General features: G+C 35.6%; 2 protein-coding genes across 24 annotated transcripts in view; one reads left to right on the forward strand and one right to left on the reverse strand.

Annotated features, from left to right (window-relative positions):
- NEXN (nexilin F-actin binding protein) overlaps nucleotides 1–11,071 on the forward strand; it is a 58,601-nt gene extending 47,530 nt beyond the window's left edge. For 5 of the 7 annotated variants that reach the window (XM_057544085.1, XM_057544096.1, XM_057544106.1 and 2 more), the window contains 4 exons: nucleotides 3,490–3,711; nucleotides 9,198–9,383; nucleotides 9,643–10,000; nucleotides 10,096–11,071. In XM_057544085.1, coding sequence (XP_057400068.1) covers nucleotides 3,490–3,711; nucleotides 9,198–9,383; nucleotides 9,643–10,000; nucleotides 10,096–10,109 — 780 coding nt within the window. In that variant the 3' untranslated portion in view covers nucleotides 10,110–11,071. Of the gene's footprint in view, nucleotides 1–3,489; nucleotides 3,712–9,197; nucleotides 9,384–9,642 lie in introns of all 7 variants that reach the window. The other 2 variants (XM_057544089.1, XM_057544108.1) reach the window with 1 other exon arrangement.
- A 36-nt stretch (nucleotides 11,072–11,107) lies between these two features.
- The window catches only part of FUBP1 (far upstream element binding protein 1), a 34,447-nt gene continuing 26,371 nt past the window's right edge, over nucleotides 11,108–19,183 (reverse strand). For 8 of the 17 annotated variants that reach the window (XM_028168917.2, XM_028168916.2, XM_028168913.2 and 5 more), the window contains 4 exons: nucleotides 16,491–16,550; nucleotides 16,265–16,410; nucleotides 13,585–13,631; nucleotides 11,108–12,678 (listed from right to left, as the gene is read on the reverse strand). In XM_028168917.2, coding sequence (XP_028024718.1) covers nucleotides 12,648–12,678; nucleotides 13,585–13,631; nucleotides 16,265–16,410; nucleotides 16,491–16,550 — 284 coding nt within the window. In that variant the 3' untranslated portion in view covers nucleotides 11,108–12,647. Of the gene's footprint in view, nucleotides 12,679–13,584; nucleotides 13,632–15,491; nucleotides 15,885–16,258; nucleotides 16,411–16,490; nucleotides 16,551–19,183 lie in introns of those variants that run through there. The other 9 variants (XM_028168915.2, XM_028168919.2, XM_057544153.1 and 6 more) reach the window with 4 other exon arrangements.

Genomic DNA, 19,183 nt, shown 5'->3' on the forward strand with positions numbered 1-19,183 from the left:
TCGTGATTCCTCCGATGGATATGGACAAAATCAATTAAAAACCTTCTGGATAGGATTCAACATTCCAGGTACCATTAAGAATATTTGTGATTCATGGGAAGAGGTCAAAATATCAAATTCACAGGAGTTTAGAAAAAGTTGATTTCAACCCTCATGGATGACTTTGAGGGGTTCAAGGCTTCAGTGGAAGAAGTAAGCGAAGATGTGGAAATAGCAAGAGAACTAGAATTAGAAGTGGAGTCTGAAGATGTGAATGAATTGCTGCAATCTCATGATAAAACTAATGAATGAGGAGTTGCTTCTTATGGATGAAAAAAGAAAGTGATTTTAACACTTCACAGCAAGGCCCTAACTCTCTTCAGTTCTATGAAGGCTGGGAGATGAGGAAGCTACTCCTGGTGAAGGTGCTGTGAAGATTGTTAAAATGACAGCAAAGGATTTAGAATATTACATAAACTTAGTTGATAAAGCACCAGCAGAGTTTTAGAAGACTGACTCCAATTTTGTAAGAAATTCTACTGCGGGCACAATGCTATCAAAGAGCATTGCAAGCTACAGAGACATCGTTCACAAAAGAAAGAGTCAATTGATGCAGCAAACTTCATTGTTGTCTTATTTTAAGAAACTGCCACAGCTGCCCCAGCCTCAGCAATTAACACCCTGATCAGTCAGCAGCCATCAACACTGAGGCAAGACTGTCCAACAGCAAAAAGATTACAACTCACTGAAGGCTCAGGTGATGGTTAGCAATTTATAGCAATATTTTAAAGTTAAGGTATGTACATTATTTTTTTAGACATAATGCTATTGCACACAATAGACTACAGTATAGTGTAAACATAACTTTTATATGCACTGGGAAACCAAAAATTTCATGTGACTCACTTTATTAAGATATTCGCTTTATTACAGTGGTCTGGAATTGAATTCCCAATATCTCCAAGGTATGCCTGTATTTTATTAAATTATTCTAAGATAGAATTTTGATACTATTAAATACCTTAGTATGGTTTCACCAGCATTGAAATGAATTTTTAAAATACATATATAGGGACTTCCCTGGTGGTGTAGTGGTTAAGAATCAGCCTGCCAATGCAGGGGACACGGGTTCGGGCCCTGGTCCGGGAAGATCCCACATGCCGTGGAGCAACTAAGCCTGTGCGCCACAATTACTGAGCCTGCGCTCTAGAGCCCGCGAGCCACAACTACTGAAGCCTGTGTGCTGCAACTACTGAAGCCCGCGTGCCTAGATCCTGTGCTCCACAACAAGAGAAGCCACCGCAATGAGAAGCCCGCACACCGCAACGAAGAGCAGCCCCCGCTCGCCGCAACTAGAGAAAGCTGCACACAGCAGCAAAGACCCAACACAGCCAAAATAAATAAAATTTAAAAAATACATATATACACATACATATCTATAGACTCTACAGGGCCAGCTTCATGAGCATGCAACTTGTGCCCTCACAGGACCCCATGCTCAGAAGGGACACACTTAGGATTTAGTGCTCTGAGGTTGCCTTTGAGATTTTAAATAAGTTTATCTTTGAACTTGTGTGTGTTGTAATTGAAAGTTGGTTGGACAGTGGAGCCTGCACTAGAGTCTCGGAGCCTTGGCTCACCCACTCCATGTGATGTCTCCGTGCTTCCTCATGGTGGGCTCTCAGCAGCCCTCTTCCTACCTCCTGATGTCCTAGGACCCTGTCTAACCTTCGCTTTCCTAACCCTGAACACCGCTTCCCTCCATCTGGATGGCCAACCAGTTACATAGGCAGAAGTGGGGAGGGTGAGGGAGGAGGCCAGCATTCCACTGTCACCCTTGGCCTCCAGCTGGGCAGGGGGCCCTAGCAGCAACACGAACAGCAGTGTCGGGGATGAGTGCACAACCCCATTACTTGGGGTGAGGCGAGCAGTGGCTTTCCCAGCATAACTAGGATTGGCAGTGATATGGCATGTTTGGTAGGTGACTTGGTGGGGGCCCCTTGCCAACTCCTGATCTAGGAACCGAGTGGGTTCCTTCGCAGAGGTTGCAATCTCTTAGAAGTTGCCTCTTTGTCATGGGTTGGAGCAATGGGACTGTGGGGATATTTACTTCCTTGCCCAGGTCAACCAAGAGACTATAAATGCTGCATAAATATATAGTTAATAAGAATATATAATGAATATGCTGTAGGAAAATACCTCAAGGTGTACCCTCAGAATTTTTTAAAAATGTAATAGCATTTATTTTATAAAGGAAGCTGAAAATGAATTGTCTGTCTAGAAAAACAAAGTAAATTAGAATATATATTAGTAATACTATTGAGAAGTAATCTAATTCATATATGGCAGGGTGTAATTGTCTGACATTCTGATGCTACTAAGTGACTCACTCCACTATGTCTGGGAGTTTTCAAACAAGTAGAATGCCAATTCCAAGATTACATAGATCATAACTGATTAGTTCAACCATTAATTTTGATCAGAGTGATGTGGGACCATTGTGATATGATGTGATGTCATAACTTTGTTAATTTCTGGTATTTTAGGAGTTGCCCATTTTCACCCACATAGACCAAAAAGTGGAGGTAGTATAAAGGAATAAACTTTTCTTTCCCTTTCTTGAACCAAGAAATTAAGCCTCATGTCAACATCATCCACTGTGACTCTTCCCGCACCCCACCCTGCCCAGTCCCACCTTTTTTTTTTTCTCTGCCTAGAACTCTAGGTCTTCCCAGAAGAAGTGTACCAGGAATAACTGCAATATTCTACCACTCCATTAGGGTTTAGTGTAAGAAGTATACAAAGAAAAGGGAAAGACAAGGGAAAGGAACCTGAATAAAAAGTATTCAAGATAAAATGGTATAAAGAATTGGAACCCAATTTTTGTTGACTCATCTTTCTTGGCAGAATATAAAATTGAGAATACAAGTGATATGTAGCAAAATGTAGGGATTTTACCAGACTATATCTGTAGAAATGCTTAATTCAGTTGAGTTACTAAGAGTAATATTTAACTTTGACTATCATCAAATCAAAGGCAGGAGGAATTTTAGAGATACTGTGGCTCTATATAGAGATGAAAAACTCATGTCCAGTGGACTAAGTGACCAGGCAAAAGACCACACAGTATGAGAGTCAGAACTATTGACTCCTAGCCCAGTATTTTTTGAATTTTCTTTACCTTCCCCTAAACAAAGGTCTTCCTACAATTCCTAGTAAAAGCTAATCTTGACATACATATTTTACTTTTAGCAGGTTATAATGGAATGTTAATGAGGTTTTGAGCCATAGTCCCTAATTAAATAGTATTTTAAATGAAATAAGATGTTATCTACAGTCTTAAATTTGTAGCACTACTTCTAATTAGTAAATTTAGGCACTGTGTTTAGGGAGGAAGTTATTTTACATTTAGTTTTGGCTTCAAATAAGAAATAGTGAACTTTCTGGATGGTTTATTGTACAAACTAATTTTCTGGTATTTAATGTATAAAAATCTTAATTTTTTTGAAGGAAGAAGAAGAAAATGAAACCTTTGAACTGAGCAGGGAATATGAAGAATTAATCAAATTGAAAAGGAGTGGCTCTATTCAAGCTAAAAATCTGAAAAGCAAGTTTGAAAAAATTGGACAATTGTCTGAAAAACAAATACAGAAAAAGATAGAAGAAGAACGAGCAAGAAGAAGAGCAATTGACCTTGAAATTAAAGAGCGAGAAGCAGAAAACTTCCATGAGGTATACTGTTTTATATTTAACAGTTATAGTTCAGTCATGATGATGAACTTAACAGAAATAACATTGACTTTGAAATAAGTGTTGGAATTTACAGTTAACCCTCAGGGTATATAATAATCTGGGAACTAAATAGCAAAAGCACATTAAGATCTTAAGAGACTTTGAAAGATTTCCCTACTCTAGCATTGTTCCAAAATGACTTTTATTAAGAATTAAAGCCTACAGTGAACATCAAATGGTTCACTTTAGCAAAAATAGCTCAGAAATATTTATTGGCACAAGTTCTACTTGGAATCAGTAGAACCCATGTATACTAAACTCCAGAGATGATTCATACCTACTTTCTTAAAAGATGAGGCCAACAAAGCCTATATGATATGTTCAAAGTCATGCCAATCATTCAGTGGCAGAGCCTAAATCAGAATTCAGGTGACATGAATTTGAAGTACCTCCATATGTAAAGTAAGGAGGCACTCACTAGATAACCTATAATGTCCCTTCCAGCTTAAGGACTAGTTCCATGATTATGAATATTGGTTTAAATAAGATCTGGAAAACTTATTCTGTCAAAATTGCCATTTTATGTTATATTTAACATATATTCTTCTAAAAATTGATTTTCATCATATATTTAACTCTAAAACAGGTATGGGAATTTGGGAGGGCCTTCAGAGGAGATTGGTGAATAAAAAGAATGATGAAACTCTGGACAAATTCCAGGACTATAAGCAATTCATTATTATTGAGACAAGTAGAGTGCAAGCACAGCAAAAGATGATGAAGACCCAAGCACAGGCAAGATGACCCATCTTAGATGCCATGTTAAGGAACTTTGTTTTATTGGGGTGCAATGAAGGGATTTTTAAAACATGGAATGACATTATCAAATAGGCATCTTTATCGCAAGATCATGCTGAAGCTAAAGATGGCTTTAGATTTATGCATTAAAAAATTATTTGAAAGCCTACTATGTTCTGGGGACTGTTCTGACACTGGGACTACATTGGTGAATAAACCTGCAGTCCTTGCTCATATGGTGTTTAGAATCTAACAGGTGTGGGGCAGGAGACAGGGGATGGAAAACAATGATTGGGTAGTAAATAAAAGCTATGGAGATTAACAAAGCAGGGTAAAAGACTATAGAGTATGTGGTACAATTTTGTACAGGGTGGTCAGAGAAAACATGAGGATTTGAACTAGAACTGGAATGGAGACGACTGATAAGTATGTAGGATACAAAATTGGCAAGACTTAGCTTGGGAATGGTGGTGGAGAGGAATCAAAGTGACTGGGTATACTAGGTAATAGGGGAACATAGGAGTTTGGTAGGCAGAGAAGTCACAAGCTAGACAAATGGAGATGCTGTAGAACATCCAGATATCAATTAAATTGATATGCATCTGAACTTAGTGCAACATACACAAAAACATAAGGACTTAGGGACTGGGTTATAAACCATTTTGTCACAGCTAAAAACTAATGCCATTGCTATTTTTAATATCTTCTATGTTGGGCCCCATGTTAAGTTTTGGGTACATAAATGTGAATATAATATGCCTTCAAGAAATCCAGCCTAGGGCTTCCCTGGTGGCGCAGTGGTTGAGAATCTGCCTGCTAATGCAGGGGACACGGGTTCGAGCCCTGGTCTGGGAAGATCCCACATGCCGCGGAGCGGCTGGGCCCGTGAGCCACAATTGCTGAGCCTGCGCGTCTGGAGCCTGTGCCCCGCGACGGGAGGGGCCGCGATAGAGAGGGGCCCGCGCACCGCGATGAAGAGCGGTCCCCGCACCGCGATGAAGAGTGGCCCCCGCTTGCCGCAACTGGAGAAAGCCCTCGCACGAACCGAAGACCCAACACAGCCAAAAATAAATAAATAAATAAATAAATAAATTAAAAAAAAAAAAAAAAAAAAAAAGAAATCCAGCCTAATGAGATGTATGAAAACAATTAAAATTGTCATTAAGTGCTAATATAGTTATGTATTTAGTGTTACGGGATCAAGTAGTATGTAATCAGTATTCCTAGATGTTTAACAGGGCTGAGAAAATGACATTTTAGCTGAATGTGAAGGTTGAATAGAAGTTTCAGTTAAAGAGGGAAAGCATTCCAGATTGGAAGGACAATGTGAGTCAACACGAAGGTTGTAAAACTTTATCTGGCAGAGTGGTTCAAAGGAAAGGTTCGTATAATAATAGGCGATAGGATAAAAAGTTTTAAAACTAGGTTGCAGTTAGCTGAAGGGCCTTTTTAACCTTGTGGGCACTATAATCCGGGAACAATGTTAATAATCAGGTTTTTTTTGGCTGCATTGGGTCTTTGCTGCTGCGCGCGGGCTTTCTCTAGTTGCGGCGAGTGGGAGCTACTCTTCGTTGCAGTGCGTGGGCTTCTTATTGCGGTGGCTTGTCTTGTTGCAGAGCACGGTCTTCGTGGCACGCGTGCTCAGTAGTTCTGGCTCGCGGGCTCTAGAGAGCAGGCTCAGTAGTCGTGGCACATGGGCTTAGTTGCTCCGCGGCATGTGGGAACTTCCTGGAACAGGGCTCAAACCCGTGTTCCCTGCATTGGCAGGCGGATTCTTAACCACCGCGCCACCAGGGAAGCCCAAATAATGTTTTAAGACAGAGTAATAAAAGGCTTGTTTACAGAATCCTGGGATCATGGAGGATAAACTGGAAGATGATCATGAAGTTGGGGGCAAGGGAGAAAAACTGACCCAACTTTAACAAAACTGAGTTACAGGCAGGTGGTTGCTGAGAAGCTTAACATTACTTCAAGATTACCAGGGAAACTATAAGATGCTACAGAGAATTCAGAAGGTCAGGAGAGGAGGGAGGGGTGAATAAACTGTTTTGGACCTGTGAAGTTTGAGCTATATTTGGAAAGGTAATGGTAGTCTGAAACAGAGGTACTGGGCTCAGAGAAGAGGCAGGAGCTACAGACTGTTTCAAAGTATAGATGTATATAAAGCCATCTTGAGAGTTAATAGTTGGAAGGTGAATGATAAAACCCTGGAGAACACCAACATTAAATGGATGGATGGCCCACAAGATCAGTTCTTTAGAGACAAATCACAGAAGGTAAAGCATTTAAATAAGCATGCATGTGCTTCCTTTTTTTTTTTTTTTAAGGTAGTGAAACCTCAGAGCAGTGATACCTCTAGTCCTATAAAATTTGTAGGTAAAATAAATGAGGTAGGTGGCTTCTTGTTTTAATGCTATTACTGACTCTTGTATAAAAGGATATGAGATTAGGACCTGGCTGATCTTCTGTAATCCATGAGGATGTCCTAAATTGAGTTTCCTGTGAAGAATCTGACATTCCTCCTATCATATCCCTCTAGATTAAGGGTCACTGAGATCCTGTGTTAGCATAGTTTTGGCAGAGTATAATCAACTTCCAGAGTAGGATCTTCCCCTCCCATATGATATATTTGTTTTCCTCTTTTAGAAAATGCCTTCTCTTTATGTTCGACACCTTTCAAGGCCTAACTCATTCATGTAACCTTACCTAATCTAAGAATTCCATCCCAGCTCCTGTAGCCCTTAACCTGTACCAACATTTGGTAGGTAAACCACTTAATTGCCTTAGTGTGTTTGACATTCTAGTTAGATTTTACAATAAGGTGCACTCCAAAACCATTTCTTGTGTTTTTATCCCAAATTCATTGCCTATTTGGGTTGCCTGTAATATCCACATGCTGGGAGTATCAATGCCCTGCTAAGAATGCACCTAGAGAACAAAGATCATTCCACTTATATATAACGTGACTCTCTTAGTAGATTCATTTCCTGGAAACACTTTTAACCTGGCTTTTCAGGGATTCAAGAAAAGGCAACTGTACTCAATAACTGAAAGACTGTTCATGACTGTTCAAGACTGTTCTTCCAGTTAACTTATGATGAATTCTTTTAATGATTATTTTTTAAAGGCAGGTTTGAGGTAACTAAATGAGTAACAGTTATGAATTTACACAAACTTTATCCAAAAATCCAGAAGGCAAGTTATTAACCAGGAGGGATTCAGTCAGAATAGCAGTTATTGTACCTGCTGGAATATCCTATCTTAAGGATTTATTTTGTAAGCAAAGAATAACATTAACTGTTTAAGTCTGAACAAAGAGGTCCATTTTTCTTTCCATGTAAGTCTCAGAAAAGCCTGCTGAGATTAAAACTGCAGTTTAATACTTTGCTTGTTAAGCAAGCAAACCATTGTTTAACATGTACTTTTTACCCTATCCTTTAAATATAATAATAAACAATCATATCAACACTGTTCATTAACAATAATGGTAGTCAGGCTTTATGTTTATCCACTGAAGGTTAAATAATGGCGTTAACAATAGAATTTACCCATTAGGTCTCTGGTTGTGTCTGATGTTCTAGCACTTTCCAGTAACAAATAAAAATTTGATTCAGGAGAACCAGAAAAACTATCCAACTTACTTTTAACTCCTCCTTCTACATTCATTGGAGCTGCGGTGCAACACCTCAAACTAATGTAAAACATTGATGAACCAAGATTTTTCTTATACAGGCAGTTATTTTACAGCTTGTTTCAAAATTTCCTTTATTGGTTGCACATGGTACCTGGAAGCAATTTCCTCATAGTACAGTGAAATATAAATGGTGGGATTTCCAGATAGACCCACAAGAGTCTAAGCAGTTTAGAAACCAAGAGTCGACTACAACTGAAGTACTTTTGAAACCATGGATTAACTGTACCCGTAAGACCCCACTCTACTAAAACTGCTCTCAAAAAGGCCAGTGAGTGACCTCATCACCACCAAATTGGTTTTACAGACTCACACTATTTGACAGTTTAAATTCTGCTCTTAAATTACCCCCTTATTTTCATGGCTTCCAGCTCTCACCCCTAAACAGACTGACTCAGAACCATACTTCACCTCAATGATTTCCCCAAGTTCCAGCCATTGTCTCTTTCAATAGCTGTCTTCCTGTTTATTCTACCTGCAAACATTCCTTGCCACTGCTCATCAATAAATTATTTGTTGAATGGAATTCATCTCAGTTATTAACAAAGAAGAGTGAGGAAGGAAATCATGAAGTGGGAAATAACAGAAATTACATTTCTGTATTATGTAGTAGGGTGGAGTGATATGGAGACTCTTACCAGAAGGAAGTATTTTAATAATTGTTAACAATATATCATATCCTCACCCTTTTCTGTTACTCAGTATCAACAAGCACTGAGATTAGGTTGGGCAAATAAATACACCAGGACTCCAGAGATAATGTATGATCTTTACACTGGGAGAAAAGGATTCCAGTAGTTAAGAAAATAGTTCAAAAATGAAACTTTCATCTTTCCCAAATTGGGGGATAGTGAAAATCTCCATGTCTGCAGTGTGGCAAATAGGCATAACCAAACATGTTAATTATTTTGTGCCTAGACATCTTCAGAACTATTAACATCTCAGTTCTTGTTGGTTTTTAGAAAACAATTCTTATTCTTGGCCCATTTTTGTAAAGGAAGAAGATGTTGATATCAAGCCTGCAAAAAAAAGTGAGGCTCCCTTTACTCATAAAGTGAATATGAAAGCTAGATTTGAACGAATGGCTAAGGCAAGAGAAGAAGAAGAACAAAGAAGAATTGAAGAGCAAAAGTTATTACGCATGCAGTTTGAACAAAAGGAAATTGATGCAGCACTACAAAAGGTACCAGGCTTACATTTCCTTTATTTTCCAAAGATGACCTTTTAGAAACAATGAAGTTTTATGAGGAGGTATTAAAAAAACATTTTAATAGTTTTCAAGTAACTGAAATGTTTTATAAAATACTTTGTAGTAAGCATACTTACATGTTCTTTACTTGGGGGGAAAAATATATTTACCTCCAAATTCTATTACTAAACCACTGTCCTGAAAATAGTACTATAGTATAAATGCCAACTTGAATGCACTTATTTTATTATAGAAAAGAGAAGAGGAGGAAGAAGAAGAGGGTAGCAACATGAATGGCTCCACCATTGAAGATGAAGAGCAAACCAGATCAGGAGCTCCGTGGTTTAAGAAGCCTCTAAAAAACACATCGGTTGTAGACAGTGAGCCAGTTAGATTTACTGTTAAAGTAACAGGAGAACCCAAACCAGAAATTACATGGTGGTTTGAAGGAGAAATATTGCAGGATGGAGAAGACTATCAATATATTGAAAGAGGAGAAACTTACTGTCTTTATTTACCAGAAACCTTCCCAGAAGATGAAGGAGAGTATATGTGTAAAGCAGTGAACAATAAAGGCTCTGCAGCTAGTACCTGCATTCTTACCATTGAAAGTAAGAATTAATCACTCTTTGAATCTAGAACTTTTATTCTATTTAAAAATGTTTTCCTTTAAAAAAAAAAATTACTTTTCTTCTCTCTTTTTTAGCTGACGACTACTAGGTCCCCTTCCCTCTCCCCGGAACACACCCTCTCTCTCCGACTTTCTTACTGCATCCATCCTTTCTGTGGCGGGGCCAGAAAAGGAAACTGGAAGTGCCACTATGCTGACTTCTCATTCCTTTCCCCAACAGTCTTCACAACACAAGCTCGTCTGAAAAGTACCTCCTTCCTTTTCAAATGAGCACCAGATTCACATTACCCAGTATACATTAATGTGTAATTTAATAAGGCCAAGTGGGAAATTTACTCAATTATTTCTAGCAGAACCTATACAAAGGCTGTGTATTTCCCATTTTACAGCAATTATGTTTTAAAAAATCATAAATCGGACATATTTTGCATGAAAGAATACCACTTATGAGCTATTCACACCTAAAATTAGTCTGAAATAGCTGAGTTAAGGAATTTGGAACCTATCAATTTGAGTGGGTTTTTTTCCTCAGTAGTTTATCATTTTGGTTGTTGTAGTTTCAGAGTCTTTCTGAAGCAGAGATATGAGGGGGTAGGGGTGTCATTTCTCCCTCTGTGTGGAGAAAACAAAAAAATTAAAGACTTTTAAGAAACAATTGCCAGAGTAAATCTGATGGAAACCACTGCCTAATACAGAGTTCTGAGTGTTGAGAATATCAAACATACTTTTCAAATGTGTGTGATATATATATTCAAGCTTATAAAGCAAATTTATGTTGTGACCTTGTCTGAACAAATTATATTTTAATGAGAAAACTTTGTATTAATAGTTCATGCAGGAGAAAACAATTTCAACACAATCAAAGATTTCAAGATCTAGAATTAGATTTAGGGAAAAATGGCACAATCTTCAATTTTGAGTTTTTAAAGTGAGTTTGTAAATAATTAGCAACCATGTACTAATCAAGTTGTTTTATATTTTAACTGTCTGGAAGACAATTTTATTTTACAATGTAAACCCATAATAAAGTCACTTCTGTATTTAAAAAAAAGTCTTTCAGTATTTTAGAAAAGAGACGAACATTCCCTTATAATATTCACCAATGTACATTTATTTTTTTATTGAGGAAACCATAATCAATACAAAATCACAGCAATCATGTACCCTTTTACATACAATGGTATTAAAGCAAATTCTAAACCACAGTTTGTAAAGTATTCAATTTACCTCAAGTCCAAGCTGCATCTCCCTAAGACACTGTTCCCATCACAGTAGCCATTTTAAGCCAATCTTCTTTTTACACGGGTAGTTTCTGTAGAGAACACTTTTCTCAGGACGAAAATGCATTGAGCATGCATAAGAAAAAATATATATATATGTGCAAATACATTTAAGAGTTTCTATAGGGGTATCACTGAAGAAAATAAAATCCTGGGACTTATTTGCTTTCTTAAAAGCACCAATTAAAAAAAATCCCTCAAAAGTTTACACTGTGGCAAGAAAACTCAAGTGACTAAACAAAAAATAAGGTTATTTTCAGAGTCAAAATTATCTTTAACTAGGTATTGTTAAAATACATTTTAAAGTGAGGCAGAATTTTCAGAAAATAAAGACATCTTCATTAATTAGTAATTTCTACAACCTTATTCTAGACAACATAACTTTGCAGGTAGAAGTGGTTCTCCTGGCAGAGTATTCAAACAAATGTTACCACTTTGAATAATACATTTCTATTTCCCTCTTAAGGTACTCTGTTTACTCCTATCCAAACCCACTCCTGTAAATGAACTACTAAGGTATCTGTCTAAGGATGTATTTTACAATGCTCATAAACAACTAGTATTAAACCACTAGTTTTAGTATTAAAACCATTTTCATTAATTAAAAATAAAAGTATACTTCCCATTTCTAAAAGAGACATCAAACCATAAGAATTCTAAGTACCACCACACTAAGAAATCTTAAAAACAAAAACACATTGTCAAGTTTAAGTGCTAAATAAAATAAATCAATTTCAAGCTAAACATTCTTTCTACCACTCCTAACATCCATTGCATTCAAATCAACTGGCTCACCTTTTCTGCTTTCCATTTATTTCAAGGTTAAGATTAGCGCCATTTAAAAAATGCTTGCAGTATCAGTGAAGGCTTATGATAATAAAAAAAAATTCTCATGAGATAGAAACAATGCCCCAATATCTATTAGCATTCATATGTATTTTCTTTTATAAAAATGCAAACTACAACTAACCAAAACTTGACAGGCTCTTAAGGTTCAAAGAGCTCCTTAATATTATCAATCTTAACATACCTATCATTGACTATTAAAACACACATACACACACATAAATGTGGTGCAATAACTACATAACTTTCAAAATTTAACAGTTCATGGAACATTTAAGATCAAGTGAATAGCACTTTAAAATGAAAAGTGATCAAAGCAGGTACATTACACCCTATACCATATATTATGTATGGGAAAACATTTCATTTTTCTCAATTATGATTTGCCAATTTTACCTTCTACATTGAGCCCTTCTATGGTCCATGCTCATCGGCTCACCAATGGCATACACTCAAAGGATTCCTCTTATGGGTAACTATCTCAGGACCTGATTTTATGAGCTATGATTTGGTGCTTGCAGCATCTTCAGCACTGTGTGTGAAAATGAAGGCAGTATTTTTGAATATTTTTCTTTGTTGCAAAGATAAGCAGGAGTTTTAAAAGGATCAGCACATTTTAGAAATCGAATAAACAAAACTGATATGATGCTGCTTTAATACATTCATCTTAACTCAAAATATGTACCAGTTAAAATCATCTATAAGAACACACAAACATTTTAAACTGGCAAAAAATAAAATAAATGCAGTGTCAGTTATTAAAGTATTATAAACCAGAAAAATATTGGTTGCTATACAGATTATGAAAGGTTATTTGCTATACAGTTAACATTTCACTGATGCACATGCCTTTACCAAAACATACTGCCAGTATTTCTTATAATTTTTTCCTTTTTTCAGTGTATATAAAAAATTTATGAAAACTGAATTGTCTAAAAAAAAAGTCATAATGAAATTCTTGACCCATTATGTCCTTACTGAATTACTACAGTTCAAGAATAAGAAAAAAAATAAAGACTCCATAGCTTTGGAGGGCAAAGAAAATGTCTTGTCAATCATAAACAGATTGTGAAGGCTGTTGAAGTTTCTGACCAAATGATTTCCTAAATCTTGAAAACTATGTAATTGTCCTTTTTAAAATTTTAACAATTCTTCTATATTTGGGAAAAGTTCGGATGTAGTTTAATTACAGCAGCAATCTACTCATCATTTTTTCCCGTTTTAATTTAAAAAATTAAAATAAAAAACATTACCCAGAAATGTAAACAGTTGTTTGAACAACTTAAAGACTTTCCACTGAAATGGTAGCATAAATAACAAAATACACTTTGGGGAAGCAGTAGCAGATTGCTTTTGAATACACAACCACAAAAACCTCACAGGGACAACATTAATGTACTGAAATATTTATTTATATATGTCCTTAGGTTGTGCTTACCTGTTGCTTTTTGCAGCAGAACCTAAGGTGGAAGGTCTGGGAAGGCACTGTGAAGTATAAATAATTGCACTGTTTGCAATTAATAAAGATTTTAAACCTTAAATGAATCAAAATCAACAGCCTCCAATTTGTGAGTTATGATATTGAATCCAACTGAACTATCTCTTCAGTTTAATTAATAAATGTACCACTTTCCTAAAAGTTCATCTATAAAACAGTATCATGCAAAATACTGAAACTGTTCACATCAATACCCTACTCTTAAAGATAACAGATAACTCCTTAACTATTAAACTTGAAGCTAGAACTACATATCCATATCTAAATAAGGGTAAGGGAAGTCACTCTAGGTTCTATAAAACAGTCAAAAAACATTTCAAAACATCTACAATGAACTGTACTGCTATTCTTCTACCCTATAAGTAATCTCAACATTTATGTCCTTGCACATCTTTCTTTATAGTATATTCAGAACAGCAAATGGTGCTCCCCCACCAATGAAAGAACTAGTCTATATATTTAGGAAATGGTGTTAAAACCACTACATTGCTTAATATTTGCAAACTGAAAACCACTGTCTGATACATTTCAAGTCTTTCATATTAATATATAAGATATGCATGTTTTACACTGAAAAACAATATATTTTAGGAGCACCAATGAGTAATACTATTCAACTTTGTTAATGATCAGTTTTCTTTAGCTATAGCTAAAGCATATCAAAAATACTTACCCATTAAGCTCACTTTAAAAAAAAATACAGACCTATGAATTATTCTATGTTAAATTAAGAAGCAGTTATGGTTTTCCAAGATATAAGCACTGTATTCCAACATAATATTCACACAAAGTATGGCATTTGCATTATGTGGAACATTGACAAAAAGATACTGTTGCAGTTCATCAATTTGTCATTCTGATGTACTTACAGTGCAATGCTCCTTGAAGGAACACAATCAAGGATGATACACAGCACAGTCCTCCTCACCCCTACAGAGCTAGTTCTATACTGGCTGGATCAAACCTGCACTTCAACAGACAACGGCAAGACAGACTGTATTTGCATGTAGTCTAATATATTAATATGCAAAGAGCCAACAAATATGCAAAGAGTAAAACAATGGATTTCAACAAAATATCAGAACTTCAGCATGAGTGTTATAGAGTAATAAAATGATTTCAAGTACATAAAAAAATTAAGTTGATTCAATGATTGGACTTGTGCATTTACAAAACAAAGCTTATCTATACTGCAAAAAGAAAAAAAAAGAAAAAAAAGAAAAAAAAAGCTTGAACATTTTCATACCCCAATAATGTTTCAATGGCAGATGCACTGTAGCTATACTTTTTGCATACTACTTTTTCTACCCTAAATTTAGAAAGAAACACTCTAATATTGTATACATTTGCAAGAGCTGCTTTACATGAAAAAACTGTTCTTATTATAGACTACTCATATTCACTATCCGAAAACTGTTTAAAAAATTAGTTATGCTGAAACAGTCTTGGAAATCAAGTAATTATCAAATTAAAAACAGAAAGGTTAACTGTTATAGCAGCAGTACAGGTCTGAAACAGTGGTCATGTATAAAAGGAAATTTCACTGTTAATGCAATGGAAGTATGCCAAAAGATCACTGTACACACATGCAGTTTTTAATCAAACAGAAGGGGAAAAAAATGAAGATATCAGGATTACTTGTGCTGAAACAGCCAAATACAATAAATGGAAAAGATCCTCCAATCTACTACTATACTGCAAGGGGGAAAGAAACATGCCAGTGTTTAAAAACTCAAATTAATATTTCATGGGGAAAGCTTATATATTTGTGTATATGTATCTTAATTTATCATTGCTAAGAAATTATGAATCCTTTAAATACCCACATATCCAACTTACCGACACAGGAGGTTTCATATCATTTATTGTAAAGCACAAAACAGGCATTTTAAAAGTGAAAGTATACATTGAAAAAAGTACATTTATATCACAAAGCATTGACCACATAATAGTTGCAAATACATTTGCTGGAATGTGTACATCTACACTAAATACTAAAAACAAACCAATTTTCATTTCTACACAGAAATATTAACCTCCTATCAGTAGTGATAGATATTTTGTACATTTTCAAAAAAAAAAGAAAAAAAAGAAAGAAAGAAAGAAAGAAAAAACACTATTTTAAACCAAAAACAAAATTAAGATCTTCATCAAGCCGTCTGCATCCATATATTTAACAAAGGTTTTTTTCCCCCACACAATGAAGCAAATACTGTATTGTCCACTTCTTATTATTGGCCCTGTGCAGAAGAGATACATAAGAAATACACAAAAAGTTAAAGAAAATCCTTTAAATGGAGCTAACTCAGGAGTGAATCCTTTAAGAAAGAAAAACTGGTTAATATAAATGGTGGTGGCTTCTTGCATGATTTGCAAATCCCTGGGGGAAAAAAATTTATTTTTAAAATCAAAGGCATTATAGAGATATCTAGCACTCAGATGCCAGACAGCATTGTAAAAAACAAACAAACAAAAAAAACCCAAACAATATACCACAGTACTTCATTTAGTTATACTTTGCCTGATAAAAATTTAAAAGGCAAACATAATCCCAGACAACAGTAAACATGCAGAGAACAAGACTGGAGTTGAAATCAACACATTAGCAAATTTATTATACCTGAGGTGCTGGAGGATGCTGTGGCATTCCCTGGGGACTTGTCTGGGCGTAGTAGGCTGCTTGTTGTCTGTAGTACTCAGCCCAGGCTGCACTATAATCTGGCTGACCACCTGGTGGAGCACCAGTAGGGGCAGGAACTGCTTGACCTTTGAGAAAACAAAACAACTTTGTTGCTGTAACCACAATTAAAAGCCCCAAAGAATCTCAGTTCTAATAAAAACAATACCTTGCTTCTTGTAATATTCCTCCCAAGCCTTTGAATAATCTTGTGTCTGCCCTTGTTGACCTAAAAAAAACCCCCTAAATTTTAATACAAAATTATATCCACTGTAAGTACAGGTTATAAAGACAAAAGCACAGAGGGTCAGAATTGCTCTTGTTTTATTTTAAATATTCATTAATGTCAGAAAACTACTCTGTAATTAAAAAAAAAAAATCTAAATGCTATTTTATTTTCTTTTTGCCTTATACTAATCATAACTTTTAGTTCTAGAGCATCACTATTAATAAAAAACAAAGCCATCCACATAGTTTTAACTAAGATAGGCAAACATTTAGGCATAATCTCGATTCAATTACAGAATTTATGAACTATTAATGTCCTAAATTCAGTCTGGAACAGCAGTGCACGGTTCCCCAGTGGTAATGCTGGGAGGAATGGATGGACCACTATTCTTTTTTTATTTTCTTATCCATTTGGATTTGTTACACTACAAATTTTAAATAAAATGCAAATCTTCAATGGAGAAAAAGAAAAAACATTTTTTGAGGAAAAAAACCCACTTAAAAGCTATTATTTAAAGACTTCATTATTTTAAGATCTGGCCAACATTTTTGTTTCCTGATAACCTATAAACTACATGTATAAACACTAATCTTCAAGATATCTTTTAATATGACATTTAAAGTTTTAATATGCAGTGTCCAAATTACAACACAATCTTATTAAAAATAACTTGATGAAGGACATAAAGAATAATCACTACTGAAGAGGTTCTAAGAAGCAAAATCAATGAAACACAAAGCTCAACAGCTTGCACAAGCACGTTCTTCTAGGTGACTTTCTGGAATTAAGAGACTAAAGAGACATACTCAAATGCGATGCATGAACCTTGAATGGTCTCTGGATTTAAAAAACAAAATAAAAACAAGCCCCCCCCCCAACACACAAACAACTACAAAAGACATTTTTTCTGACAACCAGGGAAACTTAAATATGTTGATATTATTGAAAATTTATTTAGAGCAACAGTTGGCAACTTACTCTGAAATGGCTCAGGCACCAAAAAAAGTATACATACAAAGTACATGTCGCAAACTTTTTGAAAATGGTCAATCTGGATAGGAAATATAAACATGGGTGTTCGCTGTACTATTTTTCCAGTTTTCTGAAGGTATAAAAAAATTTGAAATCAAAAGTTGGAGAGAAAGAGAACCTGAGTTTTCCTATTTAACTCCTTTATTTGAAAAAAATTTTATTTAGTTTGTAATTCATTTGACTTTATGAAATTATTACAGCTAGACAAAAAATACTGGCAGAAAGCTGTTTTTATGTTTGTTACATGTTGCCAACAAGGCAACTTTATAGTTTTAGAAAGTGGTCTATTCACCATCACAAATTGGTCAAAGAATAAAAGCAACTGAGTAAATAAAAATTTAAGATTTATGACTAACTTAAAAAATGTGAGAAACTCCCCCCTACTTATATGGGCAACAGCACAGAGAAATCCCATATACTGTAAACAAAATTCTCACACTTTTGTTTTCCATACTCTTTTCAAAGAGGAAGTGAGTCTAACATTTTGATCTTATGAGGAGACACAATTCAAGTAAATCTAAAACCAGTTTCAGTATTTAGACAACTGCCAAATATCTTGGTATCAATAATAATAAAACCATACAACATTTTCTTACAAACTGCACACTTGAAAACTTGCTGACTTGAGGCCAAACTTATTTAAGACAGCAACAATTTCCACTTCAGGTTTACAAATGGAACTAAACCTCATTGTTAAGAGATACTCATATTTTAGAGGCAAAAAAATAACAGTATCAGGGAGACATCTCAAGAAAATTCATCAAACTCAAATGTTCCCTGAAAAACACCCCCCATCCCAAACTCAAATATCCCTGTGGAAAGCTAAAAGTAAACATGTTAGACTCTAAGAAAAATAAACAAAAAAAAAAGTAAGTCATCAACATTTGACATTGCAATCTTGAAAGCGTCCATAGAAAAACTCATTCCACTCCTATGTGAAGGGCAAATGTCATTCTTTTCGCCCAGGTGAAAGCAGGGAAAGAACTCTTCCTATCTAATCTATTTATGTTTTGGCTCTTCCCCTAGCCTCTTGCCCTTTGGAAAGGCATGTCCTTAACTTGTTCCCTTTATTCTTCTCCTCAGTTCAAAAACTGTTTTGATATGAGATAATTTAGTAGAACAATACTTAACATTTACATGTAACTTTACAATGTATAAAGTCTTAATTTCATTTCATTCAAGAGATAAGACTTGTCCTAGAGTTCACATGTAACATTCTATTACAGCCCAAGAGACAGCCTTGCTTGATTTCACCCTCAGTTATTTCTCCATACACCTGCATCTTTCCCATAACCACTCTCACCCGGCTCTTTTAGGCTAGGTACCTACCATATGCTAAGGGTTCAGAGTCCACCATATCAGTGCTTAACATTAAAAGGGACTCCGCCTCAAGTCAAACTTATCCCAAAATGCCTTCATTTACTTTCCTCCAAATAGAAACTGCCTGTCTCTATTTTGAATCCCTATTTCTCTTTAGGGTGTTTACATTTTTACAAAAGTTCCCTTCATTCTAGCTTCAAAAGCACCCACATCCAGACTGCTGTCATTCCTTATAGGACAGCGATATGAATTCCTTAAAGTTTCCATCTTTAACCCTCCAG

This window comes from Balaenoptera acutorostrata, chromosome 1, assembly GCF_949987535.1.
Source record: "Balaenoptera acutorostrata chromosome 1, mBalAcu1.1, whole genome shotgun sequence".
Classification (NCBI taxonomy): Eukaryota; Metazoa; Chordata; class Mammalia; order Artiodactyla; family Balaenopteridae; genus Balaenoptera; species Balaenoptera acutorostrata.